Source organism: Ochotona princeps, chromosome 17, assembly GCF_030435755.1.
Source record: "Ochotona princeps isolate mOchPri1 chromosome 17, mOchPri1.hap1, whole genome shotgun sequence".
NCBI classification, from domain to species: domain Eukaryota; kingdom Metazoa; phylum Chordata; class Mammalia; order Lagomorpha; family Ochotonidae; genus Ochotona; species Ochotona princeps.
In genome coordinates this window covers 16,720,458-16,747,910 of record NC_080848.1, presented here as the reverse complement: position 1 = coordinate 16,747,910, position 27,453 = coordinate 16,720,458, and the positions used below count along the sequence as shown (strand labels likewise).

Sequence of the window (27,453 nt, the reverse complement as noted above, 5' to 3'; positions counted from 1 at the left end):
AAAAAGCCTCCTATTGGCAAAAGCTGAGTTTTCTGGGTCTGTCTTCAGTCCCTAGCTCATGCCTCCCCAGTTCAGATTTGGATAAAAGCAACTCAGGGAGATGCCCAAGTCAAGAGAAATAAATATTCTAGAATGGTCACAAGGAGGGCCATGCCACAGCACTGCCGCTGTCATGCCATCTTCCTGGCTGGCCTGCCTACCTCACCCATGGGCCCAGGACACCAGGGCCAGTCATCTGCCCCAAGGCATAGAATAGCCCTGGTATCTAAGAGTCAGGACATTATATTCTCTGGCTTTCAAGTGGTTTTTTTTTATGGAGTACCCCATGATGAATGCATTGAACCAAATGAATACCAATGAGAAAGGATCTGTCTTGCCAAGAAAGTCATGTTTATTAGATTACAAGGGAGGGCCTCTGGTCCCTGGGAGAGTCCTCCAGGCATGCAAAGGAAACATTGATGCTGAAGAGGGAGAAGGTGGCAGGGAGTGGTCAGGAGGTCCGCGCAGCTGGGAGCTGCTCACCAGGATTGCTCTGGTCTTGTGCTTTCAGGTTCTTGTGGGATGAACCAGAGGGAGTTAAAGCTCTGGAGCCTTAGACCCTATATCCTGGCTGCTGCCCAAAGCCCTGGCTTCTAGCGCACAAAGGAGTTGCAGGGCCCACAGCGAGGCCGTGGGGCACAGGGTGTGCAGGGGGTTGGGGGAGCACAGGGGGCGCAGGGATTGGAGACACAGGGCCCAATGGGCTTGCTGCATGCGTTGGTCGTAGCACAGGGGTTAGGGGGCAGCCTGGAAGTAAAACATGAGAAGCAAAGGTGAGTTAAGGAAGAGTCAGAATAAAATATCAAAGCAATCCCAAAACCCAGCATTCTGACAAGCCTGGGTTTTGAAGAGAGAATGGCCACAGGCTTACCTGTTGGGGAAAAAATGCTAATTGTCTCTATATCATAGAGTCCCAAAAGAACTGCAGCAACTCAGAAACTTCAATTTTTCCCTCTTTTGTCTGTGCTTTCCTAGCTGATACCCTTGACCTTCTCCAAGTCCCAGCCTCTCCTGGATAGCCTGGCTGGTTGTAACTGCAAGCCCAGATAAGGCAGCACAGGCAGATGGACCCATACACAGCACAGTGTTGTAAATAGTAAGGCATGTCATTGATCCCACAAATATTCAGAGGCCAACTATGATGCACTATAATCCTAGTAGAATGCATTTGGCTGTACAGTTTCAGCCGGTATATCAAACAATTCTTGCTACCCAACCTCTCCAGGTTTTGAATTATCTCCAGACCACATTTTCTGGGATCTGTTTTGGCATGCCTGGTGCAAAGACGTGTGGTTTCTGCCCACAGATCACGAGAAGTATGCCTACTAATGCAGCCAAACAACCCCAGCCAAAAACTCACTTGCAGTCCTCGCTCTCCAACAGGCCCCGGTACGTGTTGATCTCACACTCCAGCCGTGCACGCACGTCCAGCAGCACCTGGTACTCCTGGTTCTGCCGCTCTAGGTCCGCCCGGATCTCACCCAGCTGCGACTCCACGTTGGTGATCATGCATTGCACCTGCGACAGCTGGGAGCTGTAGCGGGCCTCGCTCTCTGTCAGCGTGTTCTCCAGGGAGTTCCTCTGTGGGGAGACAGAAAAGGGGTCACAGGGCTGCTGCCACTCACAAGGGTTTCTCAACAGGCTTGCAGAGGTGACTCCACCTCCCTGCCTTTGCTGTGCACACCAGCAGGTGTGAGAGGAACCCACCAGGTTGTGCTGGGCCTGCAGTTCGATCTCCAGGGCGTTGACCGTGCGTCTCAGCTCAATGATCTCAGCCTGGTAGGACTGCAGCTGCTCTGAGCTGGACACCACCTGCTTGTTCAGCTCCTCTGTCTGCAACACCCAAGAAGAAAAGACAGGATCAGTCCCTGTCCTAGGGACCCGGGGTATTGTGGGAGTTCGGGTGCTTAGATGCCCACCTGTGTAGTGAACCATTCCTCCACTTCTCTGCGGTTGGTCTCCACCAGGGCTTCATACTGGCACCTGGTCTCATTGAGCACACGGTTGAGATCCACAGTGGGGGCAGCATCCACCTCCACATTGAGGCGGTCTCCAATCTGGCAGCGCAGGGTATTGACTTCCTGTACATGGAGAGTAGACAAGAGTTACCACCCTCAATGAAAAATGGGCTGCCAGATATGGAATTGTTTGTTGATGCCCTGTTGGCCTATTTCTCAAAGAAGAAGCTGTGAGTGGAGCCATCTGTGACAGTCCATAGAAAGGAGTATGCACGCAAACCACAACTATTTCCTCACCATGGCTTGGCAAAGACACTGGCTTCAAAAACGCATCCTGAAGATCCACTCAGACACCAACGCAGGTTGAACTAACTACTCTACAACTCTCCAGGCTTGTAGATCGGCTGTTACAACCTTACAGGGCAGACAACTGGGTACTCAGTTTGGGGCTGAATCATCAGACAACTCTTGCTAGCAAGAAATAAGATCTTGTCCCAGTGACTCCCAGAAGAGAGAGATGCAGCCCCCAGTCCTTCTGTAAGACTGAAACAGTGGTAACCCACATTCATCAGGTTCATTTGGGCTGAGTTTGAGACAGGAAACAAGCTGTGTCAAACTCAAATACAGCAGTGCTGGGATCTTTCTACAACCCAGTGACAAGCACAGACTGAGCAAGCAGCTCTGGAAATGCAAGCAGTGCCCTCAATTTGAGTGAATGTGCGGACATAAGCAGGGTTCGTGTCTCTGATTCCTCAGCTCCGTGTTGTGGTGCCTTCAGGGGACATGAGCGAAAACAGGCTCACACACTGCTCACCATCATCATTCTGCCTCTCCAACCCTTTGAAGTGTCCCTCGGCCCCAGAACCAGTCTCATTGCCTCAGTTCCACTTCCTGGCCTCACCTCCTCATGGTTTCTCTTGAGACAAAGTAGCTCCTCCTTCAGCGACTCCACCTGTGCCTCCAGGTCGGACTTGCACAGGGTCAGCTCATCGAGAATCCTGCGCAGCCCGTTGATGTCAGACTCCACCAGCTGCCGCAGTGACAGCTCCGTCTCATACCTGTGCAAGCACAGGGACATAGCTAGCAGGTCTTCATGGCTCATGAGAGCAATCTATGACAACCTGCTTGGCTTTGTGCCACCCCCACCCCACCCCACCCTGGGCAGTGAGTAGACCCAGCACACAGACTTGGTCAAAGCTCATTATTAAACCCCAAACTCATCTATTTGTGTGCTTTCCTGGCTGGGCTCCCCCCAGTGTTCTACAGCATCCCGCATAACCAATGGATTACTCTGTTCATTGGAAAAGCTATGGAAATCTCTTTGTTTAAATAAGAGGTTAAGCAAAAGGGACAGGCAATAGTGTAGATTCCAAGCAACTCACTTGGTCCTGAAGTCATCCGCAGCCAGCTTGGCATTGTCAATCTGCACCACCAGCCTGGCGTTCTCGGACTTGGTGCACAGGATCTGGGGAGGGGGAGATTGTTTAAGTGAGGATGGACAATGGATGTGAAGCCATCAAATTCTTACACATTTCTTAAAGGCAAAAAACATCACAAGGACCATGACAGCACAGAGACAAAACAGCACAGGTTGAGAATCAGAGCAAACTCTCCTAGCCTGGACATGACAGCCCCCCACACCCCACTTCCCACCCCTCACCTTCTGCTGCAGCTCCTCGATGGTCCGGAAGTACGACTGGTAGCTGGGGCACAGCAGGGGCTCCTGGGGCTGGCACCTCTCCTGGATCAGGCTCTCCAGTTCTGCATTCTCCCGCTCCAGCTGCCGCACCTTCTCCAGGTAGCTGGCCAGGCGGTCGTTCAGGAACTGCATGGTCTCCTTCTCACTGCCATTGAAGGAGCCCTCACAGAACCAGTTGCAGTTGCCCACATTGGCAGGGATGTTGCAGGCCCCGGGCAGGGTGCAGCTGTGGCAGCTGGGAGGTACACAGGGCCTGGAGGAACAGGTGGAGCGGCAGCTCATGTTGGACAGGCAGTAGTTGTACCGCATGGCACTGGGAGAGAGTGAGGTGCCTAGATGGAGACTGAGTCCAAGTTCTGCAAGTCACAGAGCTGTGGGTCTGCCTCCTCTGGGACACCTTTATACCTGCTGCACGGAGGGTGTGGACGTGGTAGGCGATAACTTTTTTCTTTTTATTTCCTCACTGGTTTTCAAACGCCCTTCTCTTCAGTCTGTTATTTGCTTTCCTCACCAGAGTCCCTTCTCCCATAAAATTCTTTACTTGAGCTTCTTGCTAAGTCAGGGCTCCAGCTGGGGCAGTCCACCCATGCAATCCGAGCATTGTGGTAGACCTTCAAAGAGGCCATTAACTAGGAGTCAGTCTCTGCGATGGCATTCTTCTGCATCACATGCTGCTGCAAGTGCAGCTACATCTCAGATCCCATCCCACCCAACATCTCCAGGGAGAAGCACAGGCTGGTGTTGAGGAAGAAGTGGTCTCCTATAGCAGCAGCAGACTCCTATCCTTCACTTTAACAGAGTCTTCAAATGTTGCAGCACTCCCAACATGGAAATCCTGAGGAAGATGATTCAAGTTGAATTGGGTCATGGTTGTGGAGGTTAGACACCTGTTAGTGCTGTAAGGGATCACATAATGCCCTCCCTCTCCCTTACCTTGTCATGTAAGAGAATTGCAGAAAGGGAGATTCTAGAGGTAAGGGCTTTGACCATTGAGAACAGGGAAACTTTCTAGAAAAATCATTGAAAGAGAGGTGAAAATGCAAGCTGAGAGAGTCACATCAGTGCATTTCAATTGTCCAAGGAAAGTGTCTGGAAGCAAGAGTGAGTAAGAACGCAATAAGGAAGTGTGGTACAAGCTTGCCATTGAGTGTGGGTACATCAGGAAAACTGGGAAAAGTCCACAGACAAGAAATTAAGTTGATCCTAAAACATCACATGAATAACTTTATATCTACTTTAGCTTGAACATTTACGAAATAGCTCTTGAATTTCCAGTTAAAGGCCTAGCACAATGTCTTAATTGGTATTACATCAAAATTGCATTTACCTCACCTTGAAAGCACCAGGATCCCATATTGGCACTGGTTTCTGCCTGGGCTGCTCCACTTCCCATCCAGCCCCCTGCTTATTGTAGTAGAGGATAGGTCCCTGCACTCACATGGGACACCCAGAAAAAGCTCCTGGCTCCTGATCAGCTCAGCTTCAGCCATTGTAGCCATTTGGGGAGCAAACCAATAGATGGAAGACCTTCCTCTGGCTCTCTTTTCTCTCCATAAAATCTGATCTACCTTCCCAATAGAAATAGTAAATTAATCTTTAAACTTTTCAGACTTTTTGCCCAATCCTCCAAGTACAATGAATATAGCAGGAGAATGCTCCATATTCTGTCCTGGGTTTCCCAACTCCAGCCCTATAGGTTTACATACAAGCTGCTTTAAAAACCAAAGGTATCAGGGTAACCCTTTTGTATAGTGGTTAAGAGCCTCTTGGGTAACCCACACCTCATATTAGAGAGTCTGGGTTCAAGCCCAGCTCTGCTTATTATTTCAGCTTCCTGCTCACACACCCTCTGAACGGTGGTAGGTGATGTCTCATGTAGCTAGATCCCTGCCCCCAGTTAGGAGACCCTGACTAAGACTCCTAGCTTCAGCCTGGACTAGCTTCTGCTGCTGGAGGCATTTAAGGAGCAAAACAACAGATGGTCAATCTCTCTCTCTCTCTCTCTCTCTCTCTCTCTCTGGCACACACACACACACACACACACACACGTCTCTACCTTTCAAATAAATAAATGAATATTTTAAAACCCCCAAAGGTATGAAAGTGCCAAAAGAAGGCTCCGTGGTTGTGCAATTGAATCTAAAGGATCCAGGCACCAGGAAAGGAAATGGAAAGGGATTTGCGAACCAGCTGGAGTCATTTGGCGTTGTCATGGGAGGTGAAGGACGGTGTCAGGGGGTCTGAAGAAGTGGCCAAAGTTCTGAATATATGAAACTTGCCTTGGGGCTGGTGCGTGGCTCAACAGAAAACCTGAAACTCCAGCATCTCGTTTAGGAGCACTTGGACGAGTCCCTGCTACTCTGCTTCCAATCCAGATTTCTGCCAATGACGTGGAGAGTCATTGTAAAATGACGCAAGTATGTATACCACTGCTATCAGTAGATAGACCAGGATGGAGTTCCTAGCTCTGGCTTTGGCTTGGCACAGATCTAGCTATTGCAGCCATTTTGAGAAACGAACCAGGGTATGGATTAAAGATTCTCTCTCTCTCTCTCCTCTCTCCCTTTTAAATAATCTTTTTCGTAAGTTGTCTAATTAAAATCACCACCAGATACCACCTGCCTCTCAGGAGGCGGTACCCTGACTTCCCCCAGGGCTCCAGCTGGCTGCCAGCCAGAGCTGCCGTTTTATTGAATGCTTGTTGGAGTCTTTTCCCCCATGCAGCACTCATGAGTCTTCATGTGGTGCCCCCGCTTGAGGCTCAGATAAAAGGCCCCTCAGCTATGCTTCCCAAGACCATGATCATGGCTTATTATAATGCCATTCAGATGAAAAGCTCACAGCACTACAAAGAAATCCCAGACTTGTAATAACATCACATTTTCTTTGTTTCCTTCCAAGACAATTAAAGCAGGAAAAAGCACATGGGCCTGGCCAGAAGTGTCAGTCTCACCTCCTCTGGGACTGGGATGAATGGAAAAACTAAGGCAGCTACCTGATGGTCACTCAGTTGTGGGGGAGCAACACTGGCCTGCCTCCATGCTCGTACCAGCCCGTCCAAAGCACTGGCTTTCCAGCTTCCTTCTTCCCCATCCGGGAAGGATTTACCTCGAGTACAGACTGAAGGCCAGCAGCATTCTCGAAGCTTTTTGCTCTACTCTACTCATGGGTCAACATGATCACATGGATGCTTTCAACAAAGAAGAATGCCCCCATTGTCAGCAGGAGAAGATTCAAGAACTGGCACAACAAAAAAGCATGGGGAAAAAATCCATACCAGGCAGAGAGGTCAGAAAGATGGAGCAAGATGAAAACAAGGAGAGTTGTCTTGATAAGACCGAAAAAGCAAAGAAACAGGAGGGAAGACTGGAAGGAATCGTCAGATCAATCCAGGGTAACGCGGATCAGGCAAAGCTAGCCCATCTTCAAATGGGCTAGCCTGAATAAGGAGAGCTGAGCAGCAGCCAAACTAAACTGAGGCACAACAGATGGTCAACCCAGCTGCATGTCCCGCAAGACGTCAATGCAGGTGACTCATAGAAGAGCCCAAGGCACCCGACCACAGCTTTGCTCCAAGGTGTCCAGTGCAGAGCATCAGTCGCCTGCTCCATCCAGTCTGAGATTGGCTGGTGGCTGAGGAATCCACCGTTGGCTGCACCCACGCAGAAAGTTAAAGGGGAACAATTTTATGGATAAGCAATGTGCAGAAGTGGAAGGGAAAAGGGACCAGGGATCATCAGACCTTCTGTGGCTTCTGGAAATGTTCAATTTGCAGCCACACTGAAGATGCAGGAGAGAACAGGTTACCTCTGTTACTTGCGGGTTACGCCTAGTGATTGCTTCCCCACCTGCCACGCCAGCTGGCTGCCCTGCAGAAGGTGAAATGGCCTGAGGATCCAGGGTAGAACACAGACAGACTGACTGGTGAGTAAACACAGAACTGCCATCCCTTGTAACCAAGCTTCTTTCTGCCAGCACTATCAAAGAACCAACAGTTTGGGGTAGGCTTGTTGTTTGAATTATTGAGAGGTAATGGGACCGCAAGTTCGTAAGAGCTCCATGACCTTGTGTACATTGGGAGTAGGCTTGGTGCACTCTTTAGACTTTCTAGTGGGAATACTTGCAAATGTTATTTGTTTAGAAAGAAACTAAGCATTCGGTGGATCGTCAAGCCCATATTCTTGACTGCATTTCATTTGATTCAAAACTGCTTAAGGAAGCAGCTTCTCCATGCCGGGCCCAGGATGAACAGCAGACCATAGCTCTGATCAAGGATTTTCTTTCTATGAATGGTATTTGTCCCTCCCCCAAAAAAAATGTATGAGAAATAGCCAGAAGATAAGGAGATGAGAAATTGCCATGAGAAAAGGTGTGAGATGGCATATAGAAATGGGTTTGTATTTAATATAAGTAGAGAACTACATGTGTAATATTAATGGTGACCAGCACTTGTCGACCACCACTGTGCATCCAGCACTGTTCCCAGAGACAAGGGACAAGGTGGGGATAAGGGAAGCTGCGCCCCTGTCTTCTAGAGCTTCCACTCCTACTAATCACACAGGTCCACAACCAGCACGGTGCATCTGGGTCCTTCACCCACAATGTCCCCGTTTCCACACTTCCCCACTTCTCCCCACCCCTGCTTCTGCCCTAGCCTCCAGTCATTTCAACCCTCAGTTTGTGAGTCTCAGACACAAACTGAAGGGACGGAGTAATTTTAGGTTTTTTACCTGTGTCCCAAAGGAGACTGACGTGTGTCCCCGACCCTAGGTAACTCGTAAACAGGATTCCAAGAACTGATCTCTTTGGAATCCTAATCTCTTAAGAATCCCCCGCCACCTTGCCTGGTAATTGCCTGGTATTTGGATATTTGGATACTCTTGCTGCTTTGGAAACCACAAAATGGGTGGTGATGACAGACATCACTTCAGCCATGGCAGCTCCAGTGGGAGGGAAAAAAAATAGAGAGATAAGAGAGAGAGAGAGGCTTTGGCAGGTGCAAGGTTACAAGGTGAAAGACCATTCCAGGGATATGGTGTGGGGCAAAGGAAGAAATGGTAAAGCAAGCACACTTGACAGAGGACAGGAAAGAAGGCCAGCCCGGAGAAACAGAGGCAGCTTGTGGACCTGCAAGTGAACAGGCACAACTCTGCCCCCTGGAGACCAGAGAGAGCTCCTGGGAGGCCATGCTGAGGTTCTCTGTGGGGGATGCCAGAGAACCAGCAGGATGATGGGGCAACAAAGGCAGGGGGAATTTGGACACAAAAACTAGCACCAAAAGAAGGCCAGGAAGCAGCCAGAGGCTGGAGATGCCATCTGAAGCATGGCGCTGAGGAAGAGAGGATGGTGTAGCCTGTGAGATAGCACCAGGAACGTTATCCACAGGGACATTCTGGACACCCAGAGTGGACTCTCCTCATCAAATCCATCCCAGCATTTTAGAGTGATTTGGTGCAGGATTTTATCTAGCTCTCCATCCATTCAGGTGCGAGGAAAGCACAATGGACCGAGTGCCAGGCACCACCTCTCACCTGCTGGGAGACTGTGGAGGAGGCACAGCAGGAACTAAGATGCCTGTTCTGCCTCTCTCAGGACCGTTTATGGGGTCAAATTAGCACATGATGAACGTGCGTAAGCAGTAAAGCAACATTTTTAAATTTTATTTTTTATATAAAGTGAATAAATTTCACATTATTTGCAATACAGATTCAGGAGCTTATTAGTACTTCCCACCCTACCCTGCCATGCTCCTGCCCATAGTTCCCAATCATCCCCCTTCCTTATTTTTCACAATAGCATGCTTTCATCTCATTTTGCAGTCGCAAGCTTAGCACTCCATTAGGTAAAGATAAATCTGGCAAAGAAGAAAATAATAACAAAAAATGAAAAAGAACCACAACAAAGCTAAACTGCTTCTTGGGCATGTAAACAAAGACAGTACACAATAATGAACTCCAAGAATCTCACTCTCACACTATGGATTACATTTTTGTACTCCGTGTATTAATTATGACAGATCAGGGGAAAGCATCATTGTCTTTTGGGGACTGACTGGATTATTTCTTAAGCATAATAGATTCCAATTGCATTCATTTAGTTGCAAAAGACAAAATTTTCATTTTTTATGGTTCAGTGGTATTCCATTAGATGTGTGTGTATATATGCATATATACGCATCACATTTTCTTTATCCAGTCCATCCCTTGATGGGCAAATGAGTTGATGCCACATCTTAGTGATTGTGAAATGAACTGCTATAAACATGGGGGTACAGATAACTCTCTCATACGCTGATTTCATTTCATTTGGATAGATTTCCAGTCTTATAGTAGATCTAATCACAGATAGCTGAGCACTCTCCATACTGGCTTCCATAATGGTTGCAATAGTTTTCATTCCCACCAACTTTGGAATAGAACACCTTTATCCCCCTATCCTCTCCAGCGTTTATTTGTTTTGGTTTTCAGATGATAACCACTCTAACTACGATGCGATTAAACCTCCTGTGGTTTTTATTTGCCTTTCCTCAATGGCTAGTGAACCTGAGAATTTTTTTATGTGTCTGTTGGCCATTTGAATTTCATCGTAAGAGAAATACCTGTTCATGTCCTTTGCCCATTTCTTAATGGGACTGTTTGTTTTGTTGTTGAGTTTCATAACTTCTTTATAGATCCTGGATATTAATCTGCTGTCAGTTGAATAAGTTGCAAATATTTTCTCCCATTCTGTTAGCTGCCTCTTCACTTTGTTGACAATTTTCTTCTATAGTGCAGAAGTCGCTTAGCTTGATGTTAAGCCCATTTGTTTATTTTTGTTATTGATTGTGCTTCTGGGAGCCTTTCCATGTAGTCTTTGCCTCTGCTTATGTCTTACAGAGTATCATTAATATTTTCCTCTAATAATTTGATTGCATAAGGCATTGATCAGATAATTGGTCTATTTAGAATGATTTTTTGTAAAAGGTGTAAGGTAGGGGTTTTGTTTCATACTACTGCGCACACAGATCTGATTTTCCCAGATTCAATTGGTGAAGAGATTCTTCTTGTTCCTCCCTGGATTAATTTTAATCCACTTATTAAAAATTAGTTAGCTGTAAATGCACTGGTTAATTTCCAGGATTTCTGTTCTGTTTCACTGATTATCATGTCTGTGTGTATACCCGTACCGTGTTGTTTTAATAACAACTGCTCTGTGGAGCATCTTGAAGTCTGGTATTGTGATGCCTCAGGTTTATTTTTGTTGTTTTAAGATTGCTTTAGCTATTCAGGGTCTCTTTTATATCCATACGAATTTTAGCAACATTTTTTCTAGATCTGAGAACAATGTCCTAGTTATTTAGACTAGAATCAAATTCAGTCTGTAAACTGTTTCCAATAGTATAGACATTTTGATATTAATTCTCACCAATCCATGAACATAGAGGGTTTTTCCATGTTTTGTTGTCTTCCTCCATTTGTTTCTTCAATGCTTTGTAATTTTCATTGTAGAGATCCTTCACATCCTTAGTTAAGTTTATTCTAAGTTATTAAAATTTTTACGGCCATTGTGAATAAGACTGAACTTTACAAGTTCTTTTTCAGCCATGGAATCGTTAGTGTGTACAAAGGCTATTGATTTTGGTATGTTCATTTTACATGCTATAACTTTATAAAACTCTCCTATGAATTCCAATAGAGTCTTTTGGTTCCTTTGTATAATGATCACACCAACTGCAAAAAGGAATAACTTGACTTCTTCCTTTCCAATTTGTAACTGTTCAATTTCTTACCTGGCTAGAACTTCCAGGATTATATTGAATGGCAGTGGTGAGAGTGGTCATCCTTGTCTGGACTCAGATCTTTCTGAAAACGTCTCCAACTTTTCCCCCATTCAATATATGCAACAAACATCTTATCTATAAGGGATTTGGGGTATTCCTGCCCTCCTCTTCCTCAGTAGATAAAGGGGTTTTAGTAACAGCAGAGAGGGATTCCTAATTATTAAAATCGCCAGGGCTCTCCAGCTTCAAGTCGCTCTGAGACAGTAGTGGAGAACTGTCATTCCTTGTACTGCACTTTGAGGTATAAAATCTCAGACATGATTCCCCCTAGCAAGCATTCTCATTTCCTTCAAGGGCAAGCATCAGAACCCAGTGAAGCTTATGGTTCTATCTGCCTGCTGAGACCCTCTGAGACTTGGCCTCCACAAAGCATGGCAGTTCAGAGCACAGTTAGAAGCAGTATCCTCCCTGCATCAGAATTCTGGCTTTACCACCCAGTAGCTGTGTGAGCTTAAGCGTGTTACTTCACCTCCCTGAGCCCTGGAGAACTGGAGGAACAATAGTGTTGACTCTGTGGGAATGTCGTTAAGATGAAAGGAGTTTATGTTTATAAACGTGACTGTGATTTAGATAAGTTCCTGGCTCACGGAGCTCACCAGATGTTTGCTTCGATGACAATGATGACAGTGATGATGGTGGTGATGCTTGTGGTGGTATTGGCAACAATAAGCTATTTTGTTTCCAGGAAAGCTTTCCTTACACAAACATGCACACATACACACAATGATTCATCAAAGATCTCTTCATTGTAAATGTGCTATGGTCTTGGATATGAACTTCAGAAATACAAGTCAGTCACCATAGGGACCCATTGACTCATCTGATGTCACCAGAAGAATCCCTCAACCACTGAATGATTCACCTTTTCTCTCCTCCTTAAATGGGAATGACCATGCTTGGCTACTCTGTCATGGTGCAAGATTATGTGGGTTTATTTGGTTAGGCAGCTTTGAACTTGGAATGAAAGAAGCTATTTAAGTACAAAGGAGGAGGTGAGTGTGGTTAGGTCAGGCGCTACATTAACACTAACCAAGATTGCTGTTTCTTATTGAGACCCACTCTTGAGTAAGTGTCTCACGAGTGTCATCATCTATGTCCAAAACACTCCACCACTGGGAAAAGAGCAGCGGAACAACAAAGGGTAGACAGGGCATGACAGCCTCTGAGCCTTCCCCAATCCCTCTGTGGTGGAAGTCTTTCTGCCTTCCAAGCAAATCAGTTCTGTCTGCCAGGACAATGACCAAAGTGTAGGATCCAGGGCTGGAAATCAGCTGGATGCAAATTCTTCCGTTTAGCTCCCTCTAGCCTTGGGACTTGAAGATGTGGTCATACCTGCACTACAACCCTGTGCTAGGGCAGACTAAATTGAACATGCATCAGCCACATTTGCAGATCTTTTAGCAAGCTACTGCGATTCACAGAGTACCCAGAATAGAGAGGGGATACAAAACCCAGTTCCTAAAATAGGTTTGGCAGCTGTATTTGGCAGCTGTGGTTTCACTGATGAGGAAGGCCTAGAAGCAGGTAGAGGCTTGCAAACCCTCTGCCCCTCACCCCCCATACCCAAGTGCCATCAGCAAGTTTTTGAAGCCTCTGATAAAACACCTACAGTGATGGGGAACTCACTGCCACCCACCTGTTGCCAGCTATGACAGTGAGTTCAGGAGATGTGCTGATTCTTGGCCACAGCTGTCAAAATAGAGAACTTCTGGCTTCGTGTGTCCATTGCCTACAAAGTCCAAGCCAGGCAGCTGCCAGGAGCACTGGCAGTGGAGTGTACTGGAGAACCTGGGTGGGCCAGCTTGTCCAGACCTTTCCAGACTAGTCATGCAACAGGTGCAACAGTGAAAATCATTGAGCCTTTACAGAGTTTCCCAATAGGCAGGAAAAAGCCACTGCCTGAGTAACAGGAGGAATTCCTCCTACATGGGACCTATCAGGAGAGCAAGGCTAGCCCCCCCAGCCCAGGGGTTCGCTAACCTGACTGCACATCAAAGTCACCTGGAAGGCTTGATAAAACAGGGTGCTGATTTGGAAAACCTGAAATAGATTCAATCATCTGCATTTCCACCAACTATCCAGGTGACACTTGTGCCACTGGCTGGAGACTCACTCTTATTGAAGCCTCGTACTTTCCCTTTCAAAACTTCCAACGAATGGGCTCTAGGCCAAGTTCAAAGAGCAGTTCAAAGTTCAAGTCTTGACTCAGCCCACCAGCTGAGAATAAGAGCAGCCATTCTCTCTCCTCGGGGTCGTTAGTAGGGCTCTGTGCCACACAGAGAAGGCGTGGGCATGGCTCAGAATGGATGTGTGATCACAAAAGCTCAACTTACGTAGGATGCCTGGAACCTTTCCTTTGCTCATGGGTCAAGTGACTTCATCCAGATGAAATGCCAGTTTTACTCAGCGTCTGGGTTTTAAAGGCTACCTCTGTGAATCTAGCTCCAAATAGGTGTGGTCAGGTCAGGAGCTGAGCACCTCATTTGCCAACCTACTATAGGCCCATTTTTTTAAGTTTACTTATTTTAAAATAATCTTATTTGGGACAGAGACAGAGATCATCCATCCACTGGTGTGCACTCAAAGTGCTCACAACAGCTGGGGCTGAGCCAGGTGTTCAACCCAGGTCTCCCACAGGGACAACAGGGACCCAAGTACGTGAGCTCTCAGGTTCCAGGAAGTGGAAGCCTGGATCCAGAGACCAACAGAGAACCCAGACATTCTGACAAGGGAAAGAGGCATCCTAAATGGCAATCTCAACTGCCTGGCCAAACACCAGTCCCCACCGTCCCATTTTAACACATTCTGAGCCATCCATTCTGAGCCATGCACACGCCTTCTCTGTGTGGCACAGAGCCCATTCGTTGGAAGTTTTGAAAGGGAAAGTACGAGGTTTGGGTGGTGGTTCTATAACTGGCTTTGCCAACTCCTAAAATCAGTCTGGTGAGCGAGTCACAGCCACCACTTCCATGAGAGCAGACTCCTCCAGGAGCACCCAGCAAGATTCCCAGCCTGGGATGAACACACGGAGAGCAGCAGCACTGGGCTCATCATGCTGCAAACATGAAATTTATTAGCAAAATGGAGATGTAACTGTCCTATCTCCAAGAAATCAGGAAGCTGCCAGGGAAAAACAAGCGAGTCATTCAGGACACCCCGGAGAGAGACAGCACACATCCAGGTCTGGGATTGCATGGCCAGACCCACCAACCCAAGGGGCCACCTCGCTGCAGTCTCCTGTAGCTGGCCCCGGGAAGGCAGGCCTCGGCTAGCAAGCCTGGACAATGGAGTCACTGAAGCAGAGGATCGTCCCTGTTTCCCACAGAGTACGTCAGCGTCGAGTAGAGAAGCAGGGCCCACAGGAAGCCCGGGGAGGCCCCGCAGGGCAGGGGGTGTAGTTGGCAGAGGCTGGCCCCCTGGTGCTGGAAGCTGATGTTGCACATGGGTGGCAGGGAAGTCTGTGCACAGAGGAAAGAGAAGTGAACAACAGTCCATGCACACTTTGGGGTTCAAGGACAAATTCAAACACTAGACCATAGAGGGCGCTGCAAAGCTAAAACAGACAGGACTGTGCCTGAATCCTACGGTGGAGTGGAGGCCAGAACTTAGAGGCCCTGTATGCAAGGCCAGAGCTCCCTGCTGTGTAGAGGGGACATCCGGAGAGAAGGGCAGGAACCGGTGGCCCAGAAGCAGGCTGGACATCAACCATTCGCTCAATTTGAACAGCCCCTAATACTGTTGTTTAGTGCTTAAGAAGAGGAACTGGTATGATCTGCCTTTGCCTTTTAACAGTATGATGGAGGAATTAGCAGAAAGGCAGGTGTGTGTGCCCTCAGCAATATCGTAAAGCATCCCAAGCTAAAGAATCCTTGTCACATGATACTCCCCCCAGAGCGGGCTCAGCCAGATCTCCATGCACTGAGCTCGCAATGTTTCAGCCTTCAATGGGAGTGACCAGCAGCTGTGAGGGCAATTAGGTCAACAAAACAGGTGGATGAGTTATAAGGCTCCTGCACACCTTCACCCACCTAACTGATCAGACAGCTGTGCGCTCACTAGGCCTGCTGGGGTGCAAGTTGCTCCCCAAAGATGACATCCATGGTTCCTTCTAGGCCATTCCCGACAACCCGTCTTTGCTTTTGTCCCAAGGCATTGACCCACAGACACAAATAACCTCAGGAAGCATACTTGCAGTCCTCACTCTCTAGAAGGTTCCGATAGGTATTGATCTCCGACTCCAGCCGGGCCTTGACATCCAGCAGCACCTGGTACTCCTGGTTCTGCCGCTCCAGGTCAGCCCGGATCTCAGACAGCTGCTCCTCCACGTTGCTAATGAGGATCTGCATCTGGGCCAGCTCCGTGCCAAAGCGGGCCTCGGCCTCGCACAGGGAGTTCTGCAGGCAGTCCGTCTGTGGCACCAAAGAAAGAATCAGAGTGCAACTCAAGAACCTTCTCCTCAACTTACTCAGGAGGCCACAAGCCTCTGCCAGGCCCAGGGAATAACTCTTCCAGTAGCACCTGCCACTGCAAGAACCAATGCAGTTACTGCTCCTCCTTTGTATGTTGCTCGACCTCCCTATCTGGGATCCTGGTCAGCCCCGCAGTGCGCACACCCATGAGAAGGTTCCCACAAAGGAGACCAAGTCATGGGTTAAGGTGTGGCCCTGGTCACTGTCTAAGTGAGGCCTGAGCTGAGCCCAGGGAACTGCTCAGAGGCAGCAGAGCCACACAAGCTGTCATGCATGTGGATGAGCTCACCATAGTGTGCTGGGCCTGAAGTTCCACCTCCAGGGCATTCACTGTCCGTCTCAGCTCCAGGATCTCCGACTGGCAGCACTGCAGCTCCTCAGAGCATGACATGGCCTGCAGGTTGATGCCCTCCGACTGAAAGTCAACCACAAGCTCAGCTCCATGGCCTCTCAGCAGAGCCCAAGGTCCTCCCCCACTCCCGCCCTGCAGCCATGCCCTCACCTGCGCTTGGAACCACTGCTCCACGTCCTGCCGGTTGGTCTCCACCATGGCCTCGTACTGACACCGCATCTCCTCCAGCACCCTGCTCAGGTCTATGGTGGGCTGAGTGTCCAGCTCAATGCGGAGCTTGTCCCCAAGCTGACACCGCAGCGTGTGGGCTTCCTGCAGGGACAGAGGGAGTAGAGAACCATTCACGGGGTGCCCATTCAACCATCTGAAGCTTGGCTTCCCATTTCCTGTTCTCCAAAGAGGTGGCCTGGCCTGTACCAGCCTCCAAGTTTCCAGGGGCTGGGGATGAGGCACAGCTTCTCACAGTAAGCCAGAACTCCCCTCCAGGGCTTGAGAAGTTTAATGAGAAGGCAGGGTCTGTGTCTTCCATCATCCGAACAGGACAAAGCCTCATTTTTCACTGTCCTGCCGCTTACAGTGGGCCTGAGGTCACTCCAGAAAGTGAACACATCATACAAAAGACCACGCACCTGCTCATGGTTCTTTTTGAGGCAGAGTAACTCTTCCTTCAGGGACTCCAGCTGGGCCTCCAAGTCACACTTGGCGAGAGTGAGGTTGTCCAGCAGCTTGCGCAGGCCACAGATGTCGGCCTCCACCACCTGGTGGAGTGAGTGCTCTGTCTCGTACCTTCAGCAGGGCAGGCATGAGAGTTGGAGTCAGGAAGCAGGAAGTGGCACCTTGACATGACTTACAGTTGTAATCCCAGGAGCCTCCCCTTTGGCAATCCAAATGTGGGTAAGCTTTCCCTCTGGGAATTCTCACAGCCCAAAAGCAGCAGGAGGCCTCCACTTCCCCAGTCATCACTCAGCAGCTGCGATGGATGAGGCAGTGACCAAGGGCAGCGTGATGAGCCCACAACTGATGCCTACCCACTTAGGTTGTTGACCTAAGGGGGGAACCACACAGTAACCAAGCAACACAATGAACCCTCTGGATCCTCTCTCTGAGCAGAAGTCAAATTGCCAGAGGAAGAGAAGGCAGGGGCTTTCTTCAGCTTGAGAGGACTCCCTCAGTGCCCTGAAGACAGCACTGCACCATGCTCCTTCCTGCTCCCAGGGCAGACTCATCTCAGGTGCAAACCCTTCAGCCTTCACATGGTTCCACCCCAGGCTGTGTGGAGTGTGATACCTGTCATGAACGACTGGCCTGCACAAACTAGTCAGGCCTCCCCTAGAAGCATCCTTGCTGCGGCCTCACTGTGAGAACATGTGGTGGGGAACTGGTGGCCACATCCCTGACCTACACTCAGCTGTATGATTTTGGAGAGTCACTTTCACACTCCGAGCCTTGGTGCTCCCACCGTGAAGGGTATGCCACCCCCACCCACCCTACCTGCTTCACAAGGCTCTCACGGCACAACAAAGTGGATGATACATCCTAAAGCATATTGTAAACTATGAAAGCAACATAACTGGAGAGTGGGCTGTTGTTGAGCTGTAGGGTCTTACTGCCTTGTTTTCTCCTGCTGCATCTACTGAACTGAATCTTGGTCAACTACATCCCAATACCAACTGCATCCCTAGGGAGAAGAAGACAAGCCATCATCAGACTCCTCCTTCTCCTTGTCCTACCCCGACTCACTTGGTCCTGAAGTCATCTGCAGCCAACTTGGCGTTGTCTACTTGTACCACCAGCCTGTTGTTCTCAGACTTGATACACAGAATCTAGGGAAGAAAGGTCATTGGGGGATTTCCTGTTTTCCCGAGTCACCGGAAGTTCTGTTGGTAGAGGTTCCAAGGACAGTATCTCCTTGGACACCACAAACTAAGACACGTAGTGGAACAGGAGTGAGGATATGCAAGAGTAACTTGGCAAAAGATGAAAGTGAGAGTCAAGGAGCCAGGAAAAGGAAGGAAGCAGCAGAGTGAACAGACACTAAAGATTTGGCTGCCTTTTGTCAGCTGTGATGCACAACCCCGTGTCAACAAAATCTGGAATCCACGCCACAGACCAATGAACTAGGCAAGATTCAGGTGGATCAGTTCCTCACTCTGTCATCCAACATCACAAAACTCTTCTCAGAATTTCACCAGGTTTCTGCAGCTCCCATGTTGACACTTTTTGTCTCCCAGTCTCCAAAACTAAGACAGAAACTCTTAGGAGACATTGACTAAGTAGTCAAAGAAGATAGAAGCTATGCCGAAGATACTGGGCATATGGTCACTGTTCATCATGTGCATTAGAGAAAACTCCTCTCATACTTTTACCATCCCAGAGGCTATTTGTTTTGTTAACATTAGCACTGGTTTCATAATGACAATTCAGGAATCCTAAGTCCAGAAACTAAGCAGGAACTCAGAGTCCTGGAAAGGCAAATCCTACCTCCCAGGGTAAGCATGAGGTATGGCAGCCAAGTCACTGCTTGGGATACCCAGTGTCTGGCTTCAAAGCATGCAACTGGGAGGCAGCAGGTAATGGCTTAAGTAATTGTGTCCCTGCACCCCATGCGGCAGACAGGATGGAATTCCAGACTCCTAGTTTCCACCTGGCCCAACACCAGCTGCTGCAAGTGTTTGAGTTGGAAACCAGCACACAGACTCTCTCAAATCAAGCAAAAATAAATCAATAAGTCTCCCATCCCATCTCTTGCTCATTCCCATTCACCCTCTCTAGGGACAGTCTCTTCCCACAACTCAATATTCCCAGCAGGTGGTTTGTCACCATTGCTGATCCAGGTACTGCGTATCTAAAGCAAAAGTCAGTCATCTTTGCAACACAGTAAATAGCGTAACCTTGGTAGACCAAGCAATCTGTCTCAAGGACTCAGTTCTGCCACTGTAGTACAAAGCTGTCCTGGAGATGCGTAAACTAGAACGTAGACCCACCAGACTTCACACAATCAGATGGGAAGCAAGATTTGGCTCTGGAATTACAAATTGTGTGTTGACCCACACGATCTGGTATACCACACCACCCCTCACCTTCTGCTGGAGCTCCTCGATGTTGCAGAAGTACGACTGGTAGTCTGGGCACACACTGGTCTCATGGCACTTGCTCGTCTCCCTGATGGTGGTCTCCAGCTCCGCGTTCTCCCGCTCCAGCTGACGCACCTTCTCCAGGTAGTTGGCCAGGCGGTCATTCAGGAACTGCATGGTCTCCTTCTCATGGCCATTCAGGGTCACCTCGCCATAGGCCCCACAGATCCCCACATTGCCAGGAATGTGGCAGGTCCCTGGCAAGGCACAGGCCGTGTGGCAGCTCTGGGGCAGACAGAGGCTGGGTCGGCCCAGGGGCGTGGAGCCCACACGGACACGGTTGGCGTGGGCCACAGTAGCTGAGAAGCACATTGGGTGGGCCTCCACCTCCAACAGCCGCCCACCTAGGATGGAGCTGCAGGGGTTAGAAGCCATGGTGTCGAAGGCCAGGACTCCTGTTTTGCTCCCGGTTGGATCTGCTGAAAGCCAATACCAGTCCTCTCCGGCAGACCTTATATAGTTCTTTGGTGGGTGTTGGGGTAAGAGAATTGGCATTTTCCTTATTAATATGTATGTTGATTGTTGTACAATCGCTCTGTTAGTCAGTGATTTTTGCCTCCTATAAAGAGTTAACGAGCTCATGATAAAAGGCCTTCACCCACAAGAGATGCCTCCCAGGGCCCTAAAACACAGGGAAAATGAGGCCTTCACACTGCCCACCCTCTGTATCCGGGAATCCTTTCCCCCTGCCAGTTTCAAGGCTGAGTGATAGTCAAGGACCAAAGAGTCCTTAAGGTGTCCTCCACATCTCCCTCCCTCCTAACTCTTTTCCTACCTCTGTTCCCTTGGGTGAAGTCTCAAATGTTAACCACCTGGGCACCCGGAAAAAGGGGGCACACTACAGTGCATGTGCTTCGGGAGATATTGAAGGAGGATCCAATGTGAAACAAATGCTGAGCCTACTGGGAGAGCAAGAAGGGAGCTTCAAGTTTAATAGAAGCAAAGTGAATGGCCTTGATATTGCAAAGGCAAATAGTGAAAGTGTTTTTTCATTTTTAGGGTTTTTTTTTTTTTTAATTATCTCATCAAGGGACCAGAAACAGACAGCATGGAGTAGGGGGTATTTATTTAAGATGCATTTCAGGTGATGTTTTCCACAAGAGACTGAGGAGGGAGACTAGCTCTTGTAGAAAGCAAAATGAACATATTCAATCCTGTTTGAGAGGTAGCCAATAGCCTGGTATACCTATAACAAAGACAGGTATATGGGCCTGGGAAGCTGCACTTTGCCCAGGTCTGGGAAGTCTTGGATGCCAGGAGCATCTCATAGTAAGACAGGAATATGCCCCCTGGAAAGTGGCTCTCCGAAAGTGTGAGGAAACAGCGATAAAAGAGGAAATCAAAGGAGAATTTTTTTTAATATTGTGCACCCAATTAAAATATAAAACATCATACTGGTTAGGCTGTTTTAAAATTATCAGTTGTGAAAGAGAGGGGAAAAAAAACCTCAAGGATTAGGTTGAGTGATGCGTGATCCCCAAGAAACGAAGGTTTGTTCCTGTGCATTGCAATCCAGGCTGGCAAAGGGGGACAGGTGATTCAGCCTTTATGGTGTCTGTTCTCAGGCCTCGCCGTCCTGTCCAGGCACCTTTCCTCCTGGTTGGCCCCCACCAGAGTCCCTCCTCTCCTTGCTTATGGAAAACACACTCAGAGCACTTTGATCTAGTACCTTTAAAGAAATGCTTTTTGCATTTCTTTGAAATGCACCTACCTTCATGGCCCATGACTTGGGAGACTCTGGAACAAAATTTAAATTTCCTTAATCTTCAGACACACTCAGCGCTTCAGAAGCTTTATAGCCGCCTCTGTTTCTGAAGTCAGACAAACAGCAAGCCAGCAGCCGGATTGTTCAATCAGCCCTGGAAAAGGGCAGCCAGCCAGCTTCCAGTCATTGCTAAGGAAGATGCCCCCATCACTTAGGACGAATAGATCCACCAGGAAGGCCCTGGAGGCGCCTGTGCCGACCCTGAAACCTAGACCCTCTGAGCTGGAAGGGCTTTCTATGTCTCTTTTGACATAAAACCCCTTCTGATAACCTCTGTTAAACTAGGTGTCCAATAGGCTGCTTGCCACCATGGCCCATGCCCTCGCCAACCAACTTGGTCCTTGTGGTGTACAGATCCCCAGGCTTTGGACCCTGAGGTCCAGAGATAAGCAACAATTAACTCTGCCTGGAGGGGCTCAGTGTAGGAGGTTGCTATAAAGTCCTTTTTGTAGACCCCAAGCTACCACACTGCGAGTCTTCTAATTTATATCCTGTGTCCATCCTTTCATTCACCCAACAGATAGTACATACTTGTTGGTGCTGGAGGTTGGTGATACATCCAGAGAGGATACCCTGTAGTTAGCTTTCCAGTTCACACAAGGCTGCCATAGGGAATAGATCCAATCAGTCTGCTACATCACAGACATTCATTCAGTTCTTTGCAGCAGTTTTGAGATTGTTCCCCTTGGTCCTTTGGTGAGCACTCTTCTACATTCCCTTGCCACCTTGAGTAGATTCCTCAGGAGACACTCCGCTTAGTTCCAATCACTCTTACGCGGAGCCCTAGAAAGGGAGTTTATATTAAGAGGCTGCCTACAGGTGTCCCGGAAAGATTTCTTTCCCAGGACTCTTGTGTGAACCATGCTGGTGTTGCCCAGCTACCCAGCCCTAACTCCCCAGCTGCCAGTCCCTTACAGGAGCAGGGAGACCCATGAGGGCACTTTCCCACAGCTGCTTTGGTGCAGACATTGGATGCCATATATCTTACCCTGGTGACCAATCACACATGTCTGATGTTCATGAGTTCCTGCTACAGCAAAACCATTCTCAAGGCCCTGTGCAGGGGACAGAGATGAATAAGTGGGAATTGGGTCTTCTTGGTAAGCCTGGAGCAGGAGAGCTGGGTCATGTGACTTTACAGAAGGCGAGGTCCCTGGGCCTTAGAGTTCATACAGGGTGCATCCAAGAGCTTGGAATGGGTTGGAATTGGGACGAGATGGGCAACTAGAGAGGAAGAGAAAGTATTTTCTAAAAATCACCATCATCAAAGTGGCTGAGCATGAGCAAGCATCAGCAGCAGGAGCTGGTGTGCAGGGCTCAGGTGGAGCCAGGTACGACCTCAACCAGCCTGCCCCAAGTAACAATAAAACATAAGCCTGAGAAGCCAAAGTTTATGTTCATCAGTGCTAACACTGTGGTCTGCTTCTATTTTCATGGAAAATAGAACCCTCTGTGGTTCTCAAGCTTTAACCAGAATCTCCTGGGAAGTTTTTCAAGGAATGCCCATTGCCAGACTCCATCTATGCCAGAGCTTCTGACTCAGTGGGTCTGAGTCAGGCCAGAGTTCTGCTTTTCTAGCAAGTTCCCAAGAGACACTGCTGCTGCGGGTCCGGGGAGCAGAGTTCAGGACCATCACCATGCTCCACAGCAAGACACAAGGTCCATGTCAATGAAACACCATATGAGAAAGCAGTATTTAATGAGGTCAAGAGGAGACAGTATCTGAAAAATTGCATTTAAAATCAGCAGCTTTGCGCTGTGGTGGGTGAAGCCATTACTCATGGCATCCCATCCCATATCAGGTTGCCACTTCAAGTCCCAGCTATCCTGCTTCTAATTCAGCGCCTGCTAATCCATTCTAGGAGGCAGCAGTGGATGGCTGAAGAACCTGGGCCCTTGCCACAAACAGGAGTGACTAGAAAGAAGCTCCTGGCTCCTGACTTTGGCATGGCTCAGACCAATGAGTGAAGCAACAGATTCTCTCTCTGTCTCACTGTCTGTCTGTCTCTCTCTCTCTCTCTCTTCCACCTTTCAAATAGATGAAAACAAATAGCTAAAATAAGTTTGAATAAACAAGCTTTGTTTGTTTACCTAGTTCTGCAAGGTTTGTTTTATGAGAACATCTCAGATTGAAGGATAAGGGAAAGACAAGAAGGAAACCTACTCCCTGTGTTTGTTCTCACTGTGGGGAAGAAATCAGGCCACACAAAACAGTGTTTGCAGAAGACAGGTGAAGGCCAAGTGAAGTCATGCTTACTAGCATCTATCTGTGCTGGGAATCGGGCTTGGCATTTAGTAGACAATATTTCTCTTAACTCTCCTCTCTCCTCCCACCGCCCCCCTCCCCGACCTTGACTACATACTCAAAGTAGATACAAACTACCATGGTTGACCTGCCTACTCTATGCCAGAGCATGTGCTTTACACATAAACAGGTTCTAATTCCTTACTGACCACACTGCCAAGTAGTGATGAATATGCCATTGTAGAATAAAGAACATAGTCCAGAAAAGTGAAGTCACTTGTCTGAGCTTACAAAGGTAAGAAGAAAGCACTTTGGGCTAGATCTACCCGACCCTCCGTTCTGCCTTCTGTTTGTTTTCTCAGGAAGTCCAGTAAGGACCAGAGGGTAGCAGTCAAACTGAGCACCAAGCGGAGGCCATTAGAGACCAGCCCTCCAGTGAGTAGTCACTCAGTTCACTCAGTAAGTGGGTACTGAGGAGCAACTCTGGATCACATGTGTCTAAGGAGCCAAGAAGATAGACTTCCAGGGACCAAATGAATCCTCTGGGTGTTTGAGCAGACTAACGGTATTATTATTAAAGGAATAGTTTCTGCTGTCCAGTGTGTGCCCAGGGGTGACACCATTGGGTCTCTAGCATGTAACACAGAGCCTCAGAGAACATAACATCTACTCAATAAGAAGACCATGAAAAGCGGGTGGCAAGGACAGGTCTGGTGGTATTGGAAGAGATGCGAGCATGAGGAGGCTCTTCCAAGACTCATGAGTGAGATTGGCATTGTGATGCAACAGATAGAGCCACCACCTGTGGTGCCAGCACCAGTTCAAGTCCCAGCTGCTCCACTTCTGATCCAGCTCCCTGCTAACAGATGGGAAAAACAGCAGCAGATGGCCCAAGCACTGGAGAACTGGATGAAGCTGCTGGCTTCTGGGTTTAGTTCAGCCTAGCCCTGGCCATTGTGGCTCTTTCGGGTTATCACACATAGAAGACCTCTCTCTTCTCTCCATCTCTCTATAAAACTGTAACTTTCAAATAAATAAATGAATCTTTGTAATAAAAAATAAGAAAAAGAATAATCCTGGCAGGCCTCCAACAGTGCCAATGAAAAGGAAAGCAGGGGCAACAGAAGTGATGAGAGAACTTCTGCCGGGAGTCCAGTTCCAGCTGAGTTCGGGACTCGTGAAGGGTGCGTGGATTAGAGGAACGAAATGGACCACTACAATTTCAGGATCATAATGGACAATGCAAGAAAGCTGTCCCCTTTACTTATACAGAAACAGTCACAAGCTCTGGCACAGATTTTTATGATATGGTCAAGTGGGTGTTTTCAAGGATAATACTGCCAATTGTTTCACCTTGATGCAGGATATCAGTCGTCCTAATCCTGTGTTCAGGAAGTTCTCAATAGATGGCATGTATCAATCAGTAACACATTCCTATTACAATCTTCATTCTACAACTTAGTCTTGAATCGGTTAAGGGAGGAAGTACATCACAGAAGAAGGGACCTAAAGATCAAGGAAAGAGGGAAAGACTAGATTCCCACTACATACCCTTGATTAACATATGGTCAATGGGGGAGAAAAATCCTAAACACGGGTTCCTACTATACCTAGGGACTTAACACCCTTGGTTAGCATATGGTCAGTGGGGGCAGCATAAAGAGTAAAAGGCCCTTTTGCTAAGACATTATCAGCAACATCAACTTCCAAGCTCACATTGATAGTAAAGACCAACTCCGCAGAGGCAGACAATGGCTAAATAGATTACAGAAATCTCAGTAGGGTTGTCCCGTGTCCATGCAGAGCGAGATGGAGCCGCATTCAGGTGGTTGTAGAGACATCCGCTGGGCCCTGCCATGCAGCAGGAAATTCCTTGTGGCCCTGCCTGCAGTGGAACAATACCCTTCACACCTTCCTGTCTTCCACACCCACCGCCATGGATCCCAGCAAACTTCACACAATTAGGTGACAGCATTTGGGAGAGGAGTGATTAAAGGAGAGAAAGGAACCAAAAGTGACCCTGAGGTCATCTGTGGGCTCCAGGGACAATCTTTGGCAGGGGGTAGCTGGGAAATCCTAGGAAAGAGTTGGCTTCAGGCAGAAGCAGTATACTTTGGTGATGGTGATTGTGATGTGTGGCTTCCATGGAGCTGGCCACTAGAGGTCAGAGACAGAGGCATGAGGACTGGAGGGAGCAGCTGTGATTTTCTAGAACCTTCCTCTGACACTAAGGTGCACTACATCTGCTGGGTTTGGCCCAGGGCCTTCCATTTGAACAGGAACATTGATTCCCAACAGGTGAGTCCTAGAGGGGCGGTGACATTTGGGACCCACAGAGAGGTTGTACGGGCAAAGTGTCACTAAAACAAGCATAACCTGTATGCTAAATAAGCCGTCTTCTCATCATGTATGACTTTGATATTTATGTGTTTTTTATTTATTTATAGAGAGACAGGGGGCTCCCTTGATACATCCTCCCACAGGCCTGCAACGGCTGGAGTTGGGCCAAGCCAAATCCTGGTGCTGGGAACTCAATCCAGGTTTCCCATGCAAGTGGTAGGAACTAAACTACTTCCACCCTCACCAGAGCCTCCCAGGATGCCCACACGCAGGAAGCCAGAATTTAGAGTAAGGCTGAGACTTGGACCCAGACTCTCTGGGACGAGCCATAGGGCTATCAGGTGGCAGCTTACCTGCTGAGCCAAACATCCCATAGATTATTTATATTTTTAAATGTCAAAAACAATATGAAGTGAGTAAAGGAGGTATGAAGTGAGAAGATATGGCTGAGAAACACAGAATTCAATGGAGAAAAACAACAACACTAAAGCATAGTCCCAAAAAACCAAGCTTGCGGAGCTTCTGACAACACCACAAGGGATGAGCTGATTTCATTCTTCAGAAGGAAGATGAAGGAAGGATGCTGAGAGAAGCAATGGAGGGGCTGGACACACCCAAACAGCCTGGGACCTCCCCCGCCAATATCTGAATCTAAACACAAATACTCTAGAACTCCACCTCCGTGTTCTTGCCTTCCTGGTGTACACAGCAATGTTCCCCCAGGCCTCTCGGCACTGCTGTGACTATGCCCAGGGTCTGCAGGGGACTGTCATTTCTTCTCACTTGGGCTTCATGGCATACAGCTTTGGAGTCAAAAAATACATGAGTGGAAGCCTAGTGAGGTGCGACGGGAAGGAAAGGCTGCCATGAGATGTCGATGGTCCTGGTTAGGGAACAACCAGATTCCCCACCCAGGGCTATATGCATCCTTTCATAATGATATGGTGACACAGAGAGGCTGGAGAGGAAAGCTTACAGGGCAAGTGGAAGAGCAGGCATGGCGATACAGCAAGTTAAGCCACCTTAACTTGCTTAAGAGAACCTGATGTTGCCATTGTACTCACCTTCAGCACAGCTGCCCGGAGGTACCAGACTCTGGTCCCTCTGGTATCGAATTCCAAAATCCCAAGCCTCTCCACTTAGATTGCTCTTACAGGAGCATTTGCCTACCTTCTCCCACTTTCATTTTATTTTTCTAAAATTTTCATTTATTTACTTATTCATTCATGTTTAATATTTTTTCTTTGAAAGGCAGATTTACAGAGAGAAGAAACAGAGAGACAGACATCGTCCAAACTTAAATGGCTGCAGCTGCCAGAGTTGAGCAAATCTGAAGCTAGGAGCCAGAGGAGCTTCTTCCAGATCTCACATGTGAGTACAGAAGCCCAACAACTTGGACTATCCTCCGCTGCTTTCCCAGGCTATACACAGGGAGCTGGAATAGAAGTGAAGTATCCAAGCTATGAACCAGTGCCCCTGTGGGATACAAGCACTACAAGGCTGAGAATTAGCCTGTTGAGCCACCATGTGAGCTCCTTATTTACTTATTTGAAGCAGTGACTTAGAGAGAGGGAGAGAGAGCAGTCTCCCATTTGCTGGGTACAGCCCAAGTGCCCACAGCAGCTAGGGCTGA

At 48.2% G+C, this 27,453-nt stretch overlaps 2 protein-coding genes across 2 annotated transcripts; both read right to left on the bottom strand.

Annotated features, from left to right (window-relative positions):
- Positions 1-632: 632 nt before the first annotated feature.
- Positions 633-4,011, bottom strand: LOC101516398 (keratin, type I cuticular Ha1). Its single transcript, XM_058676489.1, has 7 exons — positions 3,658-4,011; positions 3,380-3,462; positions 2,899-3,055; positions 1,959-2,120; positions 1,747-1,872; positions 1,400-1,620; positions 633-786 (listed from the first exon to the last, which is right to left on the bottom strand). The coding sequence occupies exons 1-7, from the start codon at positions 4,003-4,005 to the stop codon at positions 633-635; spliced, it is 1,251 nt and encodes a 416-aa protein (XP_058532472.1). The 5' UTR covers positions 4,006-4,011.
- A 10,835-nt stretch (positions 4,012-14,846) lies between these two features.
- On the bottom strand, positions 14,847-19,845 carry LOC131482359 (keratin, type I cuticular Ha8-like). The gene is made up of 7 exons (XM_058675822.1): positions 19,417-19,845; positions 18,077-18,159; positions 16,966-17,122; positions 16,487-16,648; positions 16,274-16,399; positions 15,704-15,924; positions 14,847-14,973 (listed from the first exon to the last, which is right to left on the bottom strand). Exons 1-7 carry the CDS (start codon positions 19,843-19,845, stop codon positions 14,847-14,849), a joined length of 1,305 nt encoding a protein of 434 aa, XP_058531805.1.
- Positions 19,846-27,453: the final 7,608 nt, after the last annotated feature.